The 21,619-nt window shown below is 39.6% G+C and overlaps 1 protein-coding gene across 13 annotated transcripts in view; it reads left to right on the top strand.

Moving 5' to 3' along the window:
- Window positions 1–21,619, top strand: part of NRF1 (nuclear respiratory factor 1) — a 138,867-nt gene that overhangs the window by 90,956 nt on the left and 26,292 nt on the right. For 12 of the 13 annotated variants that reach the window (XM_036863075.1, XM_036863068.1, XM_036863074.1 and 9 more), the window contains 4 exons: window positions 110–307; window positions 1,377–1,478; window positions 7,712–7,869; window positions 14,946–15,070. In XM_036863075.1, coding sequence (XP_036718970.1) covers window positions 110–307; window positions 1,377–1,478; window positions 7,712–7,869; window positions 14,946–15,070 — 583 coding nt within the window. The remainder of the gene's footprint in view (window positions 1–109; window positions 308–1,376; window positions 1,479–7,711; window positions 7,870–14,945; window positions 15,071–21,619) is intronic. The other variant, XM_036863080.1, reaches the window with a different exon arrangement.

Here is a 21,619-nt window from a genome sequence, read left to right as displayed (position 1 = left end):
ATACAAGTTTGGTTTGGTTTGATAAATAAGCAGCTGCTTATTCCACAGTAGAACTGAATAACCAACATTTTTTGTGACTTAATGTGCTTTTCTGGTCTTTTGATGACAGGTTTCATGGACCCAGGCACTACGGACCATAGTTAAAAACTGTTATAAACAGCATGGGCGGGAGGACCTTTTGTATGCTTTTGAAGATCAGCAAACACAAACACAGGCAACAACCACACACAGTATAGCCCATCTTGTACCATCACAGACCGTAGTCCAGACCTTTAGTAACCCTGATGGCACTGTCTCGCTTATCCAGGTGAGTAAACCTTCTGGTTACCAGATTGTGATTTCTGAGGCAGATCAGTGGGCACCTCACTTCATACTGGAGAAAGTTGTCTTTTTTTTTTTTTTAAATTTAATTAATTTATTTATTTTTGGCTGCATTGGGTCTTCATTGCTGTGTGCTGGCTTTCTCTAGTTGCAGCGAGCGGAGGCTACTCTTCGTTGTGGTGCGTGGGCTTCTCATTGCGGTGGCTTCTCTTGTTGCGGAGCATGGACTCTAGGCGCGCGGGCTTCAGTAGTTGTGGCACGTGGGCTCAGTAGTTGTGGCTCACGTGCTCTAGAGCACAGGCTCAGTAGCTGTGGCACATGGGCTCAGTAGTTGTGGCTTGCGGGCTCTAGAGCTCAGGCTCAGTAGTTGTGGCACACGGGCTTAGTTGCTCTGCAGCATATGGGATCTTCCCAGACCAGGGCTCGAACCCGTGTCCCCTGCATTGGCAGGCGGATTCTTAACCACTGCGCCACCAGGGAAGCCCAAGAAAGTTGTCTTCATATAAATTCTTGTATGAATTTTATACAGCTCCCCAAGATCTTCTTACCTGAACTCAATTTTTTGAATAATATTTTAAATTGTTTGCATTTTGCTAAATACAAAGCTATAGATAGCATTTCTAGACATTTCCAAATCAAAGCACTGTAAAAATGGCTTTTTTTTTTTTTTTTTTTTTTTTTTTTTTTTACCATTTCACTCTCTCAGTGGCCAGGAAATATTCCTTCTGAATTACCACTTCTGAGGTGAAACACAATTTGTTGGTAGATAGAGGGAGCGTCTAAAATTCAGATTGGGGTGAGAGTAGAAAGTTGGTTGACTGACACTGGGCACCAATGATGAAACATGATGGCTTCTCATAGTGACTTATATGGTTGAAGTAAAGCTCTGAAACTCATGTTAGTGTCTGAGATGTGATTTTAATAATTCATTTCATATTACAAGGCATATTAATCATTACCTCTGCTGAACTTGGGTTAAATGAATCTTAACTTCTGAGTAAAGGAGAGGTTGAAGGATCCATCCACTGACATCACTTTCCATGTTTTTTCTTTAGGTTGGTACAGGGGCAACAGTAGCCACATTGGCTGATGCTTCAGAATTGCCAACCACAGTCACTGTTGCCCAAGTGAATTATTCTGCTGTAGCTGATGGAGAGGTAAGAAAGGATTCTGTCTGTTTCCACTTAAATACTCAAATGTATAGGTGAGGGAGAGGGAGGGTCCAGAAGATGAAGAGACTGTAAGTAGCCTACACGTCTGTAGCATTGTTTTATTTAAACCGTTTAAGACATCACACCATGTCAGTTTTGCAAAGTAGCTTACTCTGTGTATGTTAATTATAACAATCGAAATTTATGGATCCTTATGATTCAGGCATAACTGTCAGGAATTTACAATTGTATCTTTGTAACATAGGATTTAGTACTTTTATGCTGTGAATCCCAAAGAATTTAATCTTTGGACTTTATGAAAAAAATTAGATCATGAAAACTAAAGCTGACTAAAACATTCTTTGAAGGGATATATATATTTGTAAATCAGTAGACATGATTTATTGCATTTTAAATGAGCCTTTGAAAAGACTTCACAAGAAAATCCTTTCCTGGGAATTCCCTGGAGGCCCAGTGGTTAGGACTCGGCGCTTTCACTGCTGTGGCCTGAGTTCAATCCCTGGTCAGGGAACTAAGATCCCACAAGCTGCGTGGCACGGCCAAAAAAAAAAAAAAGAACAGGAAAATCCTTCCCTATCAAAACTGAGATAATTATGGGATGTTAACTTAAAGGAAGGTAGCTAACCTTTATTGACACTCGGTAAACTAAGCACTCCTCAACCCTAGGAAGTATAGGTTCTGTTATCATCTTTGCTTTATACATGATGAAACTGAAAGGTTAGGTGACTTGCCCAAAGGCACAGTGTAAGTGTTGAAGCCAGGTAACGCATTTAGAAAAATGTTGTCTAAGCTCTGAGCCATCAGTGAAGTTCAGGAAAGGGTTTGTTAAGTCACTGTGGACTTTTCACCTAAAGGTTATACTTCTGAAATTTGAAAAATAGCCAACAAATGTCAAAGAGCAATATCAGAAATAAAGCTAAAAATATTATCTCACCCTTGTTCAAAACCATGGAATATTTCCACTCAGAACACCACAAAGTCGCTATCATTTGTGCATCTCAGGAAAGGGAGAGAACTGATACAGGGTCATGGCTAGCAAGGTGAAGAGAAATACAGCAGGCTCCTGTCAGCCAGCATGTGTTGAGCCGCCCGCTGTGCTACAGTTGAGGTGTTAGATGTGTAGAGTTGATTTACACAGGAACCCTGCTCTCAGGGAGCGAGAAGCGTCTACGTAAATGAACTGTGGTTCCTGCTGTCAGAGAGGCTGCAAAGTGGTCTGTAGCTTCAGGAGAGAATGTTTCCAGTGAGGGAGCCTGGGAGGGTTTGGGGCAGGAACTACCCTTTGCTTTTCCAGTATAGAAAGGTAGAAGTCAACAGATTTACTTTTAAAAGTATATAAACATCATGAAAGAGGATGGATTAGCTGAGGGGAAAATTCGTCAGTCCCCAAACACTAAAACTAGAGGACAGACACTCCTTGAAGTGTGAAAGAGGTAGCAAAGACAGTGGTGGGTACATTTATGGGATTTGTTACTTTTTGACTTAGTCAAAGTTATTTTCGGTATCTCCCTACTGAATGTTTCCTGGGTACTCTTTTAAAGAAAGTAACTTTTGAGTGGCTTAAACACTTCTCTAGAGACTAATTCTTTGAAACCCATTTTGCAGAATAACTTCACACAACCAATGTATCCAAAAGTTCATGGAAAATATGAAGGATACAAAAATCTTAGTCATGTATCTATGGCTTTTCCAGCACACGGACATCGTTTTAAAGTCATCTGTGTGGAAGTGTGTGAATGACATATACAAATAACCTGTTGGCTAATACCCAAATTCAGTCAGATTAAAAAAATTCTAACCCTTCCTACACTTACAGTGAAACAAAAATATGAAGAAAAGAAGCATACGTTATCTCAGAAAGTGGCAAGATGTTTTAGATTCTATAGTTTGCTTCTATGTGCCTTCGGATTAGATGTTGACATGGTTGTCAGCATCTTAGTTTTGAGCCGTGAGGACTGTGATTAGTCAGAATATCTCACTGACTTGGGACAGATAAGACCATATCAAGCCAGCAAAGCATTGCATCAGGGGACTCAGTAGAAACATCCTACTGCCTGTATGTAGCATTGTTTCTCCAAGGAACAGAAAGTTATTTACAAAAATAAACAATACCTATACTTCTGGAAGTTTTAAGGTTATTTTGTTATCCTAGCCTTGCCAGTGAGAGCTCTTACATTAGAGCATACTGCATTTAACATCCAGTTAGTGGCAATTGGTTACATTTATAAGAAGGACCTTCTGTGGGCCTGTCTCTTCTGGTAATAACATGGTCTCCCAACTCTGAGTACTCTGTGTGCTGAGAATATCGAATAATCTAAGTAGTTACAAAGAAACCAAAAGAATCTCTAACCTAATGCAACTTAAAACTAATTAGGGACACAGAACAAATTACATAAACATTTAGAAATGAATAAGGAAAGAATTTCAAAATAATATGAAATAAACTATATATATTGATTTCAAAATACACAATTTCCATTTTGATGGCATATTTACAAATACAAATGGATTTGAGAATTCTGTGGTAAGACCACCAATTGGTATGGGTGATATTAATTGCATTATGTGTCAGAAAAATTGAATTTGAAAGAGAAATGATATCTGATAATAGTAGGACATGTGCTTCTGTTAGAAGAAGAAACAGAAGAAACCAAAGTACAGAGACATTAGAGACATGAATTTTAAACTGAACCGTCAACACATGTAACAGTTTTGAAGTAGCACAGCTTATTTTAGGTGGGTTTTTTTTTGAATATCAATTTATGAATATCAATTTATTTGAAATATAGGTATGCTGAAGAGCAAGTAGGGAAATATGAATAAAGGAACATGTTCTTCATCTATCCATTAAGTAAATGCTTTCTGAGCCCTGTGCCAGACACTATGTATACTATAGGTAGAGGAAAGTAAAGACCATTCTTGCTCTTAAGGAGCACACAGGTAGGTGGTAGAGAAAAACACATCAGAGAAAATGGCAATCAGATAAGGATCTAGTAGAAGCAAGCCCAGGGTACTGTGGAACACAGAGGAGAGGTCCTGAGCCTTGGACTGTAGGGATTTGTCTTTCAGTGGAGTTGTCTTGGCTCTAATCTCACCTGAGCTCAGACTAGAGGGGTGAACAGGAAGCAAAGGATGGGAGTTGTGTTCCTCTCAAAGGGAGCATCACATGCAGTGCATCACAGTGTGAAAGTGTAGAAAAGCCAAGGTGGTTCACGGTAGCCAGAGGGACAAGGATAGCCACAGTTTGAAGGGCCTCGCTGTATTGGGTCTCTCTCAGAAAAGCACAGAAGCTAACTGTACATCCTCTGAATATCTTTCCCTTCTAGAGTTTGTGGCCTTTCTCTGGGACATGGTGACATCCAGGCATAGATAACCACACAGTGGCTCCCAAAAGATGGAAAGGGAGCACAGCAAGAGCTCAAGCAAACACAACTCTAAAGCACTGAGACTCAAGAATAGGAAATTCCAAGAAGCGTTAAACCTAAGCTGATTTATTTATTACCTGTCATTACTCTGAATAGAAATCTCTTCATCTGCTTCTTCCCACTTCTCCACCCTTTACCACCATCCATTAATCTTTTGTGCCACAAATTTAACTTCCTTAAAGTATACTGTATATGGCAACATTCTAATACCATTTTCACTACAAATATAGCTGTAACCAAATGTACATTTATTAAGTTGCTGCCGTAGAGTATGAGTACTTGGGAGAGCTGCACTAGGCCATACTCAGCAATGGGATGGGCAGAAATATAGAGGGGCAGATCTGGAAAGAGGAAAATGCTACGGGGCTGGCCAGCCTCAGCTGATGTTCTGAGTGGAATCATCGAGCATCTATGGATTGGCAGTGTAACTCGCCATCTAAAGTGGCATTGTTTGCAGTGATGCTCATTGGAATAATGAGACCAAAGAGATAATACCTTAAGAAGCAAGAGTTTCGTGAATTCCTGAGTGGGCAACTTTGCAGCTCTACAGGAAGGAAGTAGGGTATCTCTGGCTCTTAATGTTGGGCCCTGAAGGCTTGCTGGCACAGCCCACTGTCTAGAATAACTCAGGGCAAAAACTAATGTAGCTCAAAGGAATGTCTCATTCTCTGGGGAGCTTTTGACAAACATTTGGAGGAGCACTATGATCTAAGTATAGCAATAGAGCCAAAGCGGGAGGCACTTTATTTTATTTTATTTTATTTTAAATTTTGTTTATTTTATTTTTGGCTGTGTTGTGTCTTCGTTGCTGTGCATGGGCTTTCTCTAGTTGCGGTGGGCGGAGCCACTGTTCGTTGCGGTGCGCGGGCTTCTCATTGCGGTGGCTTCTTTTGCTGTGGAGCGCGGGCTGTAGGCGCGTGGGCTTCAGTAGTTGTGACACGTGGGCTCAGTATTGTGGCTTGCGGGCTCTAGAGCACAGGCTCAGTAGTTGTGGCTCACGGGCTTAGTTGCTCCGCGGCATGTGGGATCTTCCTGGACCAGGGCTCGAACCCGTGTCCCCTGCATTGGCAGGCGGATTCTTAACCATTGCGCCACCAGAGAAGTCCCACGGGAGGCATTTTAAGTATCTGTGTCTCCTAGAGCTTGTGACACTTTCTTTGGGACACAGTAACATGAAGGCACAAGTTTACCACTCACTGGGCCCCAGAAACAGCTCTAGTAAACACAGCTAACATCCTGAGACCTGAGTCTGTAGAAATAGTATACCTGAGCTGCTTGATTTATCATTTACCGTATTTTAGAATAAAAACTGCTTTCACTGCCCCTGTTGCTTTTTGGTTTTGGGTGGAGGGGTGGGGGCAGGGGGCGAGGGGATACTTAACCAGTATTTATTGAGCAAAATGGACTGAAGTAGCTAGATTCAGGTATCCAGGACTGAAAAAAAATCTCTAAATGGCAAAGCATTGTACTAAAATCAGTGGTTCTCAACCCGGGGCAACCCCTATACCCCTCAGAGAGGACATTTGGCAATGTTTGGAGATATTTTTGATTATCATGACTGGGGAGGATGTATTAGCATCTACCGGGTAGAAACCAAGGATGCTGCTAAACATCCTACAATCCACAGGACAGACCTCACAACAAAGAATTATTTAACCCAAAATGTTAATAGTGCTATGGTTGAGAAACCCTGTTCTAGATCTAGAAAAGCTGAATTCTAATCTACTCTATATAACCAGATAGTATGTTTTTTTGTTTGTTTGTTTTGTTGCTTGTTTCGTTTCTTCATAACTTCTCCCCAGAAAAAGAAAAGCAGGTTTTGCTACATTAAAAAAATTGTTTACTGAATTTGGCAGTTTCCATCAAAAATAAAAATATACAATAATTTTGATATATAATTCCACTTCTAGGAATTTACTCAATAAGTAGACTCACATAAACTATACAAAGTAGGGTATAAGGATATTCATCACAGTACTGTTTGTAATAGCAAAACACTGGAAACTACCTAAATGCCCATTAAAAGATGGCTGGTTAAGTAAATCATGGTGTATCCATATAATATAATGCTATGCAGCCATTATTATGTATCATGAATGAGTGAAGCAGTTTGATACGTTCCAAAATAAAATCATTTCAGAGCCGTATTGTTTATGAAAAAAAGCAAGGTACAAAAAAGCATGTAGCATGTACTGCCATTTTTCTTGAGTGTGTGTATGTGTATGTGTAAATATGCTCACATATCAAGAGATATCCCTGCAAAGATGTATGAGAATAGAGAATAGGTACAGCAGTGGCCTTTGGGTAAAAGGGTCTGGAGAGTACTGGCATTATATTCCCTTTGGTACAGTTTGAAATTTTTTTAGAATAATACTTATGTTTATTCAGAAACTTTAATTTTAGAATAGGTACTATATTGATATAACTCAGATATTTCAAAAATTATGTAAAAGGATGCAGTGGAAATCTTCTTTCTGCCTTCTATCCAACCTATTCCCACAACTCCTCCCTCTGCACACACTGAGGAATATATTTCAGTGGTTACTTTTGTGTCCTTCCAGAATTTCTTTATGCAAATATAAGCAAATTCAAATATATATTCTAATAACCCCCTTTTTAACACCAAGATATGCTAAAAACCCTGTTCTTTCTATACGTTGTAATTCATGTTAATTTAACAAGTATGTATGTATTTGGCTGAGCACATAGCAGTTTTTTAGAAAAATGACTTTTAAAAATCATAATCCTTTTGTGAGTTTGATTTTTTAACTATCACGTCCTTTTCTGCCTCAGGTGGAACAAAATTGGGCCACGTTACAAGGAGGTGAGATGACCATCCAGACGACACAAGCATCAGAGGCTACCCAGGCGGTGGCATCATTGGCAGAGGCTGCAGTGGCAGCTTCTCAGGAGATGCAGCAGGGAGCCACAGTCACCATGGCACTCAACAGGTGGAGGCAGGGGTGGGCGATAAAAGAGGAGGGCGAATCTGTCCCTGTATACAGATGTAAAGAGAAACGTTGTACCTCACTTTGTCACAATTGGCATTTGGAACTTAATACTCTTAGCCCATAGGAAACTGTAAGTTGTTTTATAATCAGCCCTCACCTACTGCATTCCCATCCTATCCCATCCCCAGCAACCAGTCCAGACTGACTTCCAGCTCAAGCCTTCTGGTCAAGGGACATGGGTCCCTTTTGCTTTATCCTATTCTGTGCTCCTTAACCAAAAGCAGCAAGATGTAAGTACTTTGTGTTTTTAAAGGGACCAAAGGATGTAATAAAAAATCAAGAAGCTTCAGGATTGATTTTCCTTTTACCCTACTAAGAAACTGCTTTTTGTTATGGGTATTAATACATGTTTTATCTGGTCAAGAGCTGACTTTACTGACTTTTCAGGAAATTTGTTTCCCTTGCTTATCAGTGACTTCGAAATAAAATAAGTTTTGGATTATTGGGAAAAACTGAATTTTTTTTCTTCAGATATGTTTAGGAAGGATACTGCAGAATGGAATACTCTAGTAAGAGGTAATTTCCAAAACTAAATTGTTTTGTTCCGTGCTTGGTTCCTTCTATTCGTTGTTGAGAGAAAAAAATCACCCCCATATTCTTCTTCTTCATTGCTTACACAATTTTATTTTCAATGGACCCAGACATTTTAACTAATGGTTAAGAGTGTGTGCTTTGAAGCCAGGCTACTTGAGTTTGAATCCCAGCTCTGTCACTTACTAGCTGTTTGACCTTGGGTGATTTACTTGAGCTCAATGCCAAGGCTTTCCTCTTTGTAAAATGGGGGTAAAAACAGTGCCTACTTTGTAGGGGTGCTGTGAGAATGGGAAAAGTCAATGCATGTGAGATCCTTCGATCAGTGCCCAGCATATGGTAAGGCTGCTGTTAACATTATGTGCAGCAGCTGTTAGCCTCAAATAGTCTTTGAACTCTTGCGACATGCCAGCACTCTACTAGGTAAGGCTGTAAATAAAGAATGCTCTAGGATATAATGTCTGCCTTAAAAGAAATCATACTGTGAATGGGGAGATTGATTTAAGTAAAACACTTAGCAAACGTATTACTCAGAGTGTAATTTACTGTCCAAATGTATGGTGTAGACTATGAACATAGTAGGAATTCAGAGTAAGGGGATCACTTCCTCCAAAATATAAAAATCAGCTAAAGTTTAGATTGGCTGTGGTAGACACTAGAAAGCCTTGATAGGCTTATGTACAGAAGATTTCCATCAGGCTGTATAGTATAGTGGCTGAGAAGAGGGTTCTGAGGTCGTACAGATTCAGGTTTGAATCCTACCTCTGCCATTTAGTTGCCATTCGATCTTGAGAAATTTAACCCCTGAGCATTAGTCTCATCATCATTATAATAAGGATAATTTTCATCATGTAGAATCATAAAGATTCAATGAAATGATGTATATAAAACTCTCATCAAAATGTCTGGCCTGTAATTAGCATTTCAGGAATTATACTTATTATCATTTAACTTATATTTTAAGATTTGTCTACTTAGAATTGTTTATAGTGAGAAGAGATTAGAAATAGAAGGCCAGTTAAGAAGAGGCAGTCCAGGTATGACTTGTCAAAGGCGTGGAAACTAGTAGTAAGAGTGCAGATAAAGTGACTGATTTTGAAGGAAGTATGGTCAGGATTTGGTGGTTGATCAGGTATAAAAAACTGAAACATACACAAACATTTGTCCTTCCAGAGTTACCAGTGAGTCCCTGAGTGACCTGGGATAGAAACTTTTTTCTTAGCCCATTGAACCATATCACTTTTCAGTAACCTGAAAGTCTTATTTGATTCCTTACACTTTGACTCAATCCTACTTGTACCTTTGAGAGAGGACACACAGATAAACTTCCTGAAAGCTATGGCCAGAGTGAGACCCTCCTTCCTTTTGGTCCGGTAACCCCTCACTGTAGCGTGGGATCTAAAAGGCCACCATCAAAGACCAGAAAAACTTCATTTCATCGAGCCAGCACCTTTGCTATTCCAGTGAAATGGGAGTGTCCTGGGAACCCTGTACATAGTGGAAAACATGAGGCACATTCTGGCTCCCTTTAGTGTAAGGACCAGGGCTTATTTCTAAAGGCAAGGAGGGTAATGGTTTCCCCTGAGGGCTTGTTAACAAACTCAGATGCAGCTGAGGTGGCTACAGTGTTTACTCCAAAGGAAGGAGAATACGGTTCACTGTGGCATGTAGGAGGAGTAAAGAGATGTTGAAATCTGTTTGCAATCAGATAGTTCAACACCCCGATGAGTGTTGGGGGATGGTGTGTTGCAGCCTCTGCTGGGGGTGAAGAAACCAAGCCTGGCAGTGAAGACTAGACTATAGCAGGCTACTAGGGGAACATCATGGGCTTCTAATTCCAAGAGCGGTAACCCACTGTCTAACGTCAGGAGGATTGGACTTAAGACACAAGCCCTTTGTGTTTGCTTCTCTATGGGATGAGACCCATTCCCAGCCTCTACAAAGAATTTGTTGCTGGAAGTCGTCTTAGTGAAAAGTACACTGCGAATCTGGTCTTTGTTCCTGTGGTAACAAAACGATTTCATAAAGCTGCTCCCTTCCAGCCTCTCTTTTTCAGGTGCAGATGGAGCAAGCATGGTTCTCTAACAATCACCTGCACCTCTGCTGCACTGTAAACAGCAGATGTGGGTGCAGAGTAAAGAGAGGGAGGCGGGCTACATGGAATGGCAGCTGGAGAACAAGAAGGCAGAGGGGTTCTCCCAACTGTTGAGGGGAAAGCGGATCAGGACAGGTGCAGGACAGACCTTTTTTTCAACCATGCTGTTAAAAGAATTTTGTATAGCGAGTTAGAATGAGGGCCCTGGGCTCAGACAACCTGTAGCCCACCCTCCATACCCAAAAGGGGTATGGAGAAATTGTCATTTAAAAATCTGAAAGCTAGTTAATTTTAATTATTTTCAAAATACAGAATAAATCAACACTTTTAGGAAGATGGAGATGGAGAGAGAATCAAAGTGAACAAATGAAAAGCAGAGCATCACAGCTCAAAAAAAAAGACCTGTTTACCCTGAACAACCAGACAGGAAAGGAAGTGAAATCATCGTTTGCTTGTTGCAATACAGTGATTAAGTTGAAGTTTCAGGTTGTTGGTTAAGTTGTCCTAGACTTACATTCCCTCTTACACAAGTCCTGCAAAGCCAGTACAGTCCTTGCACATAGAGATAGATACATGATAAATATTGGTAGACTGAATCTACATTTGCCCTGGTAGAAATTTATGCGATGTTGTTGACAGGAAGACAGTTTTTACTGAGTGTCTACTGTGTGTAGTGCTGTGACTCAGTGCTGTGGGGAGACAAATGCTCAAGAAAGTTAGAGTTGCTGTTCTTTTGCTGTGAAGAGACTTTGCTTAAAAAAAAGAAGTGAATCATATTTTTAAAGAAAAATTTACTCTTACCATTTTTTAAAATGAAAATATTGACTTAAAATTAGAGATATTACTAAAATAAAACATGGCTTTAATATATGAACTTGTATTTATTTGTCCAGTAACATGGGATGGACAACCTAGATCAGAAATCCTCTCTGGAAATAGAGGACAGGGACTATGCAACTGCCTCTTTTTCCTGTAGGTGAAGGTTGGACACTTGCAGATAAAACGTTGACAGAAAAAAAGGTGGCGGGGGGGGGGGGTGTTAGAAACTTCTCATTTGTAACTCTGGTTTGGAAATGACTTTTGTCAAAAAATTGCTAAGTGGTAGCTTAGAGACATTTTGATCCTATCTCACCTTTTAAGTGAAGGTAACCTTTTTCTCGCAATACAGTTTGATCACTTCCCATGAAGTCTAGTGGTTAGAATAGATTTGGGAATGATAGTCTGCTGACCACAGACGTCACCATTGTCTTTTGCACCATGTAAAAGATCCATCCATTGCTGCTTTGCCCCTGACCCATGAACAGGGCATGCAGTAACTAACCTCACCGACCTGTGGACCTGTCATCCCTGTCGGACCCCTCATCCCTGGCATCCCAGATTGCTTTAGTTGTTGCTGCTTCACAGCTTTTCTTCCAGCATAACATATTTTAGAAAGGTATTAAAGAAAATGACTTCAAATATTTAGAGCTTCAGACATTATAAAATGGGTATGACTGGATATAGGGACTCTTCCGGGTCAGGGCTTGGGTGGCTGCTCTCCCCCTCATAGCCTGTGAAATTTCACACTGCAAGCATGTGTCCAAGAGTGGCAGGACATCACCTTTGATGGTCATAGAAATAAGACTATTGCAGATAGTGATAAAAACAGTGGGGAAATGAGCAGTTGCTGAGGTAACCTGTAAACACAGCTCCTATTTCCATATAAACAGTTCTCATTGACCAGCTTTCTTCTTCAAAATACCACACAGCTGAAGCATTTTCCAAAGAATATCCTTTTTGGCTTTCCATGAAGTCTCAGGTCAGAGTGTTAAATATTTTTATCGTTAATCCGTGATAGCTGAACACTGTAGAATTGGCTGGTAATATTATTTGACACAAGTTTCTCAGAAAAATATTAAAAGTTAAGGGTCTAGGCACTAAATAATCATTCATTTTACTATCTCTAATAAATAATTATAAAGCATCCTAAAATTAAAATCTACCTTGTAAAATGTAAAGAATAGCCTTAGTAGTAATTCCAGATCAAGGGTCCACTTTGGCTCTGAATTCATGTTACAGATACTATGGAATGACTGGCTGTGGGTATCAGATCTGAAGTACGTTTTAGCACAGAGATTGATCTTAGCTTTTAAAGGGGCTGCATGGAAACTCTATGATTCTGTTCAGCTTTTTGCTCAACCTCAATTCCATCCCCAAATTTTTTATAAAGGAAGTAAATAAATTTGAAATATGTAATCATGATCTTGAACTAAGTTAAAGGAAGCCTGGAAATTAAAAGTTACCACAGCTGAACAACTAGAAAAGGGGGTGGGGGGAATCAGCAGTTTTACATTTAACTTATTATTTTGAATAAATGTCAAAGAATATTTATATGGGGAAATACCAAGTTAGGTAAGAAAAGCAGGCTATAAAACTGTGTGTACAGCATGATCCTGATTATCTGTTTAAAGTTGTGTTTAAGATTAGAAGGAAAATAGCTCTTATCTCTGCATGATATTTAAAAATTTTCTTTTATACTTAAATGAATTTTTACAAGTTTCTACATGCATTTTATTATCAGAGGAAAATAACTTTTTAAACACACATAACACATAACAATTTAAAAAGCAAGGCAAGTTAGCAAGAAGGGGAGAATTTTCTATTTAATGAGACTTTTCTGTCCATTGGATTTCTTAAACTGCTTCCTAACATCCTTATAGTGACCAAGAAGTCTTCCCCAGAAGAATGATTATGTCAGTTGCTTTACTTGTTTGCTGACTCTCTTAGATGAAAGTGACACTGTTAAGTTTGGTACACATTGCTTTGCCCACAGTCGTGACACGTTTGCCCTAACCAGTCCACAGCCCCCCACCCCATCCTCCCCTACAGCTTGTTTTTGCAAGATGACTGCCATAGTTGTGGCAAAGTCTGCAGCTTCAGAACAAAGCTGAATCAACTGGCTTATTCAGTGTCAAACCCAGGACTTCGTCCACCTCTGATAAACTAAATGACGCCACCTCCTCTTCTCCATGCCCACTTTTGATACTCCCTCAGTAACTGTGCAGAGTGGTACCTGGTACTTTCCCAGGAGAGGTGATGAATTTATCTGGTGGGTTCTTTTTTTCTTTTCTTCCACATTTTAACATCTCTGAAGTTTGGATGGTAAACTATAATCTTACGATTACAATTGTCAAGAACTTTTTTTTGTCTGTGCTGCGGGGCTTGGGGATCTTAGTTCCCTGACCAGGGATCAAACCCGGGCCCTGGCAGTGAAAATACGGAGTCCTAACCACTGGACCTCCAGGGAATGCCCAGGAACTTTTCTTTTTTTGCTGGCACATGAAACAGTAATACATTTTATAGTTTGTATCATCATAGAATCAATATAAGTGGGTATTTATGCATATAGTAAAAGCATACAATAAGGAAAAGAAAAATGGGATACAAACTGCTAGAATAGTGTTTACTATAAATAGATGGCTAATATCTTTCTGTTCTGCAGAGTGTTTGGTTTGCAGTGAAGGGAGGTTTATTATTTCATTATGTTTGTAGAGTCAAGGATTTGGGGCTTATAGTGATAATTTAAACTTTTAAGTGTTAATTTAGTGCTGCCTACATGCACATGAAGCAAAAGGAAGGGCTGAACTTTGCAAGATATTAGTCAACCATTACTTTGTATTTGGAATCATGGATGTAAACCAAATTGCTATTATTTGATATATTTTTATGTATCTTTTAAAAAATTTTTATTTTATATTGGAGTATAGTTGATTTACAATGTTGTGTTAGTTTCAGGTGTACTGCAAAGTGATTTAGTTATACATATACACATACCTATTCTTTTTCAGATTCTTTTCCCATATAGGTTATTGCAGAGCATTGAGTAGAGTTATTATTTAATATTAATTGAATAGCAAGTCCAGGTTGCTGACTCCTCACATTATCATCCATCCTTAGCTATAAAAAGGCAGTTTCAGATGGTCTGCCTTGTGTTACCATAAAGAGAAAAGAGAAAAAGAAAACCTTGTGATTGACAACCAGAATGGCTTTTGCATTGTGCGTATGGATCAGAGCTTCCACTGTGGCTCACAGGCACTCAGTTGATCTTGATAAAGAAGAGACTGGGAATGCGTGCCTTCGGTCCTCAAACACCCATTTCCTAGGTTTAAAGAAAATCTCACGTTAGCTGTATAAACGTGAAAGACTTGGGATTTCTCTAGCTATTTATTATTATCATTTAAAAATTGCTCTGATTCTGTCAATAGCACTGGAATCCCTTATGTGCTGGTAGGCTCACAAACACGGAGTCAGTGGAGAGATCCTAGGAAGGGTTGAAAGTTTGGTTTGTCTTGCTGCAGTGCTATACCTTTATTCAACTCATACATCCCCCCTCCTCCTTCTATACCCACAGCGAAGCTGCCGCCCATGCTGTCGCCACCCTGGCCGAGGCCACCTTGCAAGGGGGGGGACAGATAGTCCTGTCTGGGGAAACCGCAGCAGCTGTCGGAGCACTTACTGGAGTCCAAGATGCTAATGGTAAGAGAGCATAAATATTTTATTGAATTTCTTCCCCGTTTCCACTTAAACCTTCATGACATGACTGACAACAAACCCTTCAGAATGAGGTTGAACTTTGAGTTTTTTTATATTGGTAGGCAATTGATACCTAGGAAAATTCTAGGAGCCTCTGATTCCTTTCACTAGTAGGAGACGTGGGGTTTCCTGGGAGGGAAAAAAAGCCATAATAATGGCTACCTAACTGAATGACTTATTTGAAAAGTGACTATTTGCTGTGACAGGACTTGCTGAGAGGGATTTTTAAATTTTCCTTGGGGTACATTTTGTCCATTTTCTCCCATGGGGTAGATCAGTGTCCTTTACTATAGCAGAGACTCTCCTGTGGGCGAGTGCATTGTGGTAGCGAGGAATGTTCTGACTATCTCGAGAAAGGCACCACCATCTCACCACAAGGTCAGCCAGCAGGCTGTGATAAAGGCGCTTTTCTGATTGATGCTATGGGTTCTGCTTCCTGTTAAATGTGGCCTCACCAAGGACCTCCGGATTGAGCCAATAACTTCTCACCACCCTGCCCTTCTTTCCCGGCTCTTTGACTTCCTGGATATTGGTGATATCCTGAATAAACAAGAGGGATAAAGTTCATAGAAATATGATGACAAAAATTTACAGCTCCAACCCAGCTCTTTGGATCTACTTCAGCAGGCTCTGGGAGTCAGTAACGAAGTCTTGAGCTGCCCGGAAGTGCCTCAAAAGTCTGGGTCAAAGAGGAAGACCAGTCCTGTTCTGTGAGGCTCTGTGTGACTGTTTATTAAGCTTTTCAAATATACATATAATTAGGTTAAGTAGGACAAATGAACTACTCTATGGTTTTTGGAGATTTGTAGTTTAAAGTCCTGGAAAGAGGATAGATAATGACATACTTTTATTTAGGCAGACAGTTCCTTAATGGTATTTAGTGGCTGAAGGAAAAGTCCCTGGCACTTTTTTTAGGGTAGATCCCTAAGAACTAAATAACATGTTCGTTGGAAAAGTCTTTGAAGAAAGACACAATGCTGCATCCTCCTTCAAAAGTGGGGAGAAGAAAGCACTTCTGTCTCCCAGAGAAGAATAACAGGAAATGTAAAGAGCCATGTGGCTTCTGAGAATCATTTTCTTAAACAAAAAAACAAAAAATCACATATTAAAACTACAGCCTGCTTTTTCTGTAGGGCTAGGGGCTTCCATGAACTAACCCAAATAGAGATAAAGTTGATCTTAGCCAGAACACTGCAAGGTAAAGGGCATCTTATAGCCATGTATGTTCAGGGTGAAATGGACCATAGTTGGAATTAAGGAAAGCCTCCCTCTTTAGCTCGAATCCTACCCCTATTTCCTTATCTTTTTCTATTCCTCATTTCAGTCCTCATCTACCTTGAACAGAAGATATCTGACTGTGTCACATTCTTCTGAAGTGCAATTCCTGTTATTCACTATGGAACTACTAAAAATAATTCCCTGTGTGGGTTTGATGGGAGACTTTGTTATCCCTTCCAATGGTCTTGACCTGTCCGGGTGAGGAGAAGAGACTGCTTTATAGTTCTGGCTCCTCCCTAGCCTCACCTTTTCAGGTAGATGAATTTATAGGTAAGTGTAAGGACTCTCTGGGGCTCCTGCCAAGTAGATCTATTCAGCCATGAGATAAAGGTGAACCACACCACTACTGTTGATTACTGGAAGCTGCTGCTTTTCAGTAGCTTGGGTTGTGTGAATCAGTTGTGTTGACTTCATGTTGTTGGCTGCATTTGTGATAAGAGAAAATTATGATCCTCATCCAAAAAGCCAGTGGTTCCCCAAAGCAGACCATTCCCTAGTTTGTGACCTGCTAATATGTGTGAACTCAGACTTGAGAGTTGGATTTACCACTTTCTTGGTGCTATATCAAATCAGACTGTTGAGTTGTGCCTTATCCTAGTAATATTAGGTGAAGGCACATATCATGTCATCTATCCCTTGGGAATCCAAAGGATGAATCTAATATTGGGTATGATCCAGGTAATTCTGATGCTCCTTCTGCCTTCTAGCATTTTTACCCAGAGTGCTATAGGATTTACTCTGGGACTTGGAACCAAAATATTCTCATTTAACCAACTAGTTTATCTGTCTGGAATTTCAAGGGTTCTTTTTTCATTATTCTTTCAGACTGTGTCCTATTGGCATTGTTTGTCACTTTTGTGGTGACAAGCTTATGGTATCTGCCAGTAGACCAAATTTATTATCAGGAAGAGTTTATTATCAGGAAGATGATAGCAGAACAAGGTGCTATTTGGTAACAGACACTACTGGGGAAAAAAATACATCCCAGATTCCAGAATATGGCTTAAATAAAAATCCTACTAGCAGATGACTCTTCTAAGAACAATGCGGATATTGGCCTGTTCCGACCTGAAGCAGGAGTTTCAGCATCTTCTGGGATGGAACTAGAGGGGATGGAGGACCATTGTGTGTGAACCTTGATAGAGTACAGTAACCAGTGTGAGATGGCTGGGGCAGTGTAGGTCAGTGGTTTTCATGTTAAGGATAATGATACCTTCATGGCAGAAGTTTAAATTCCAAGTTACCAAGGCAGACCTGACAAGAGATCTTGTATCTGAAGACTTCTTTTTTCTGGACCCTATCTCACCCCAACACTAAAGAGACTACTCAAGCACTAGCATTACTCTATTTCATTTATGTTCTCCCCTTTTTTTTTTTTAAAAAACATCTTTATTGGAGTATAATTGCTTTACAATGGTGTGTTAGTTTCTGCTTTATAACAAAGTGAATCAGTTATACATATACATATGTTCCCATATCTCTTCCCTCTTGCGTCTCCCTCCCTCCCACCCTCCCTATCCCACCCCTCTAGGTGGTCACAAAGCACCGAGCTGATCTCCCTGTGCTATGCGGCTGCTTCCCACTAGCTAGCTATTTTACATTTGGTAGTGTATATATGTCCATGCCACTCTCTCACCCTGTCACATCTTACCCCTCCCCCTCCCCATATCCTCAAGTCCATTCTCTAGTAGGTCTGTGTCTTTATTCCCGTCTTGCCACTAGGTTCTTCATGACCTTTTTTTTCCCCTTAGATTCCATATATATGTGTTAGCATACTGTATTTGTTTTTCTCTTTCTGACTTACTTCACTCTGTATGACAGACTCTAACTCCATCCACCTCACTACAAATACCTCCATTTCATTTCTTTTTAGGGCTGAGTAATATTCCATTGTATATATGTGCCACATCTTCTTTATCCATTCATCCGATGATGGACACTTAGGTTGCTTCCATGTCCTGGCTATTGTAAATAGAGCTGCAATGAACATTTTGGTACATGACTCTTTTTTTTTTTAAACATCTTTATTGAAGTATAATTGCCTTACAATGGTGTGTTAGCTTCTGCTTTATAACAAAGTGAATCAGTTATACATATACAATATGTTCCCATTTCTCTTCCCTCTTGCATCTCCCTCCCTCCCACCCTCCCCATCCCACCCTTCTAGGTGGTCACAAAGCACCGAGCTGATCTCCCTGTGCTATGCGGCTGCTTCCCACTAGTTATCTATTTTACATTTGGTAGTGTATATATGTCCATGATACTCTCTTACCCTGTCACATCTCACCCCACCCCCTCCCCATATCCTCAAGTCCATTCTCTAGTAGGTGTGTGTCTTTATTCCCATCTTGCCACTAGGTTCTTCATGGCCTTTTTTTTTTTTTTTTTTTTCCCTTAGATTCCGTATATATGTGTTAGCATACTGTATTTGTTTTTCTCTTTCTGACTTACTCACTCTGTATGACAGACTCTAACTCCATCCACCTCATTACAAATACCTCCATTTCATTTCTTCTTATGGCTGAGTAATATTCCATTGTATATATGTGCCACATCTTCTTTATCCATTCATCTGTCGATGGACATTTAGGTTGCTTCCATGTCCTGGCTATTGTAAATAGAGCTGCAATGAACATTTTGGTACATGATTCTTTTTGACCTATGGTTTTCTCAGGGTATATGCCCAGTATTGGGATTGCTGGGTCGTATGGTAGTTCTATTTGTAGTTTTTTAAGGAACTTCCATACTGTTCTCCATAGTGGCTGTATCAATTTACATTCCCACCAACAGTGCAAGAGTGTTCCCTTTCCTCCACACCCTCTCCAGCATTTATTGTTTCTAGATTTTTTGATGATGGCCATTCTGACTGGTGTGAGATGATATCTCATTGTAGTTTTGATTTGCATTTCTCTAATGATTAATGATGTTGAGCATTCTTTCATGTGTCTGTAGGCCATCTGTATATCTTCTTTGGAGAAATGTCTGTTTAGGTCTTCTGCCCATTTTTGGATTGGGTTGTTCGTTTTTTTGTTATTGAGCTGCATGAGCTGCTTGTAAATCTTGGAGATTAATCCTTTGTCAGTTGCTTCATTTGCAAATATTTTCTCCCATTCTGAGGGTTGTCTTTTGGTTTTGTTTATGGTTTCCTTTGCTGTGTAAAAGCTTTTAAGTTTCATTAGGTCCCATTTGTTTATTTGTGTTTTTATTTCCATTTCTCTAGGAGCTGGGTCAAAAAAGGATCTTGCTGTGATTTATGTCATAGAGTGTTCTGCCTATGTTTTCCTCTAAGAGTTTGATAGTGTCTGGCCTAACACTTAGGTCTTTAATCCATTTTGAGTTTATTTTTGTGTATGGTGTCAGGGAGTGTTCTAATTTCATACTTTTACATGTACCTGTCCAGTTTTCCCAGCACCACTTATTGAAGAGGCTGTCTTTTCTCCACTGTATATGCTTGCCTCCTTTATCAAAGATAAGGTGACCATATGTGCCTGGGTTTATCTCTGGGCTTTCTATCCTGTTCCATTGATCTATGTTTCTGTTTTTGTGCCAGTACCAAACTGTCTTGATTACTGTAGCTTTGTAATATAGTCTGAAGTCAGGGAGCCTGATTCCTCCAGCTCCATTTTTCATTCTCAAGATTGCTTTGGCTATTCGGGGTCTTTTGTGTTTCCATACAAATTGTGAAATTTTTTGTTCTAGTTCTGTGAAAAATGCCAGTGGTAGTTTGATAGGGATTGCATTGAATCTGTAGATTGCTTTGGGTAGTAGAGTCATTTTCACAATGTTGATTCTTCCAATCCAGGAACATGGTATATCTCTCCATCTATTTGTATCATCTTTAATTTCTTTCATCAGTGTCTTATAATTTTCTGCATACAGGTCTTTTGTCTCCTTAGGTAGGTTTATTCCTAGATATTTTATTCTTTTTGTTGCAGTGGTAAACGGGAGTGTTTTCTTAATTTCACTTTCAGATTTTTCATCATTAGTGTATAGGAATGCAAGAGATTTCTGTGCATTAATTTTGTATCCTGCTACTTTACCAAATTCATTGATTAGCTCTAGTAGTTTTCTGGTAGCATCTTTAGGATTCTCTATGTATAGTATCATGTCATCTGCAAACAGTGACAGCTTTACTTCTTCTTTTCCGATTTGGATTCCTTTTATTTCTTTTTTTTCTCTGATTGCTGTGGCTAACACTTCCAAAACTATGTTGAATAATAGTGGTGAGAGTGGGCAACCTTGTCTTGTTCCTGATCTTAGTGGAAACGGTTTCAGTTTTTCACCATTGAGGACAATGTTGGCTGTGGGTTTGTCATATATGGCCTTTATTATGTTGACGAAAGTTCCCTCTATGCCTACTTTCTGCAGGGCTTTTATCATAAATGGGTGTTGAATTTTGTCGAAAGCTTTCTCTGCATCTATTGAGATGATCATATGATTTTTCTCCTTCAGTTTGTTAATATGGTGTATCACATTGATTGATTTGCGTATACTGAAGAATCCTTGCATTCCTGGAATAAACCCCACTTGATCATGGTGTATGATCCTTTTAATGTGCTGTTGGATTCTGTTTGCTAGTATTTTGTTGAGGATTTTTGCATCTATGTTCATCAGTGATATTGGCCTGTAGTTTTCTTTTTTTGTGGCATCTTGGTCTGGTTTTGATATCAGGGTGATGGTGGCCTCGTAGAATGAGTTGGGGAGTGTTCCTCCCTCTGCAATATTGTGGAAGAGTTTGAGAAGGATAGGTGTTAGCTCTTCTCTAAATGTTTGATAGAATTCGCCTGTGAAACCATCTGGTCCTGGGCTTTTGTTTGTTGGAAGATTTTTAATCACAGTTTCAATTTCAGTGCTTGTGATTGGTCTGTTCATATTTTCTATTTCTTCCTGGTTCAGTCTCGGCAGGTTGTACATTTCTAAGAATCTGTCCATTTCTTCCAGGTTGTCCATTTTATTGGCATAGAGTTGCTTGTAGTAATCTCTCATGATCGTTTGTCTATCTGCAGTGTCAGTGGTTACTTCTCCTTTTTCATTTCTAATTCTATTGATTTGAGTCTTCTCCCTTTTTCTCTTGATGAGTCTGGCTAATGGTTTATCAATTTTGTTTATCTTCTCAAAGAACCAGCTTTTAGTTTTATTGATCTTTGCTATTGTCTCCTTCATTTCTTTTTCATTTATTTCTGATCTGATCTTTATGATTTCTTTCCTTCTGCT

Source organism: Balaenoptera musculus, chromosome 9 (assembly GCF_009873245.2).
Source record: "Balaenoptera musculus isolate JJ_BM4_2016_0621 chromosome 9, mBalMus1.pri.v3, whole genome shotgun sequence".
NCBI lineage: Eukaryota > Metazoa > Chordata > Mammalia > Artiodactyla > Balaenopteridae > Balaenoptera > Balaenoptera musculus.
The sequence above is the reverse complement of the archived record's forward strand: the minus strand, read 5'-3'. Positions and strand labels throughout refer to the sequence as shown.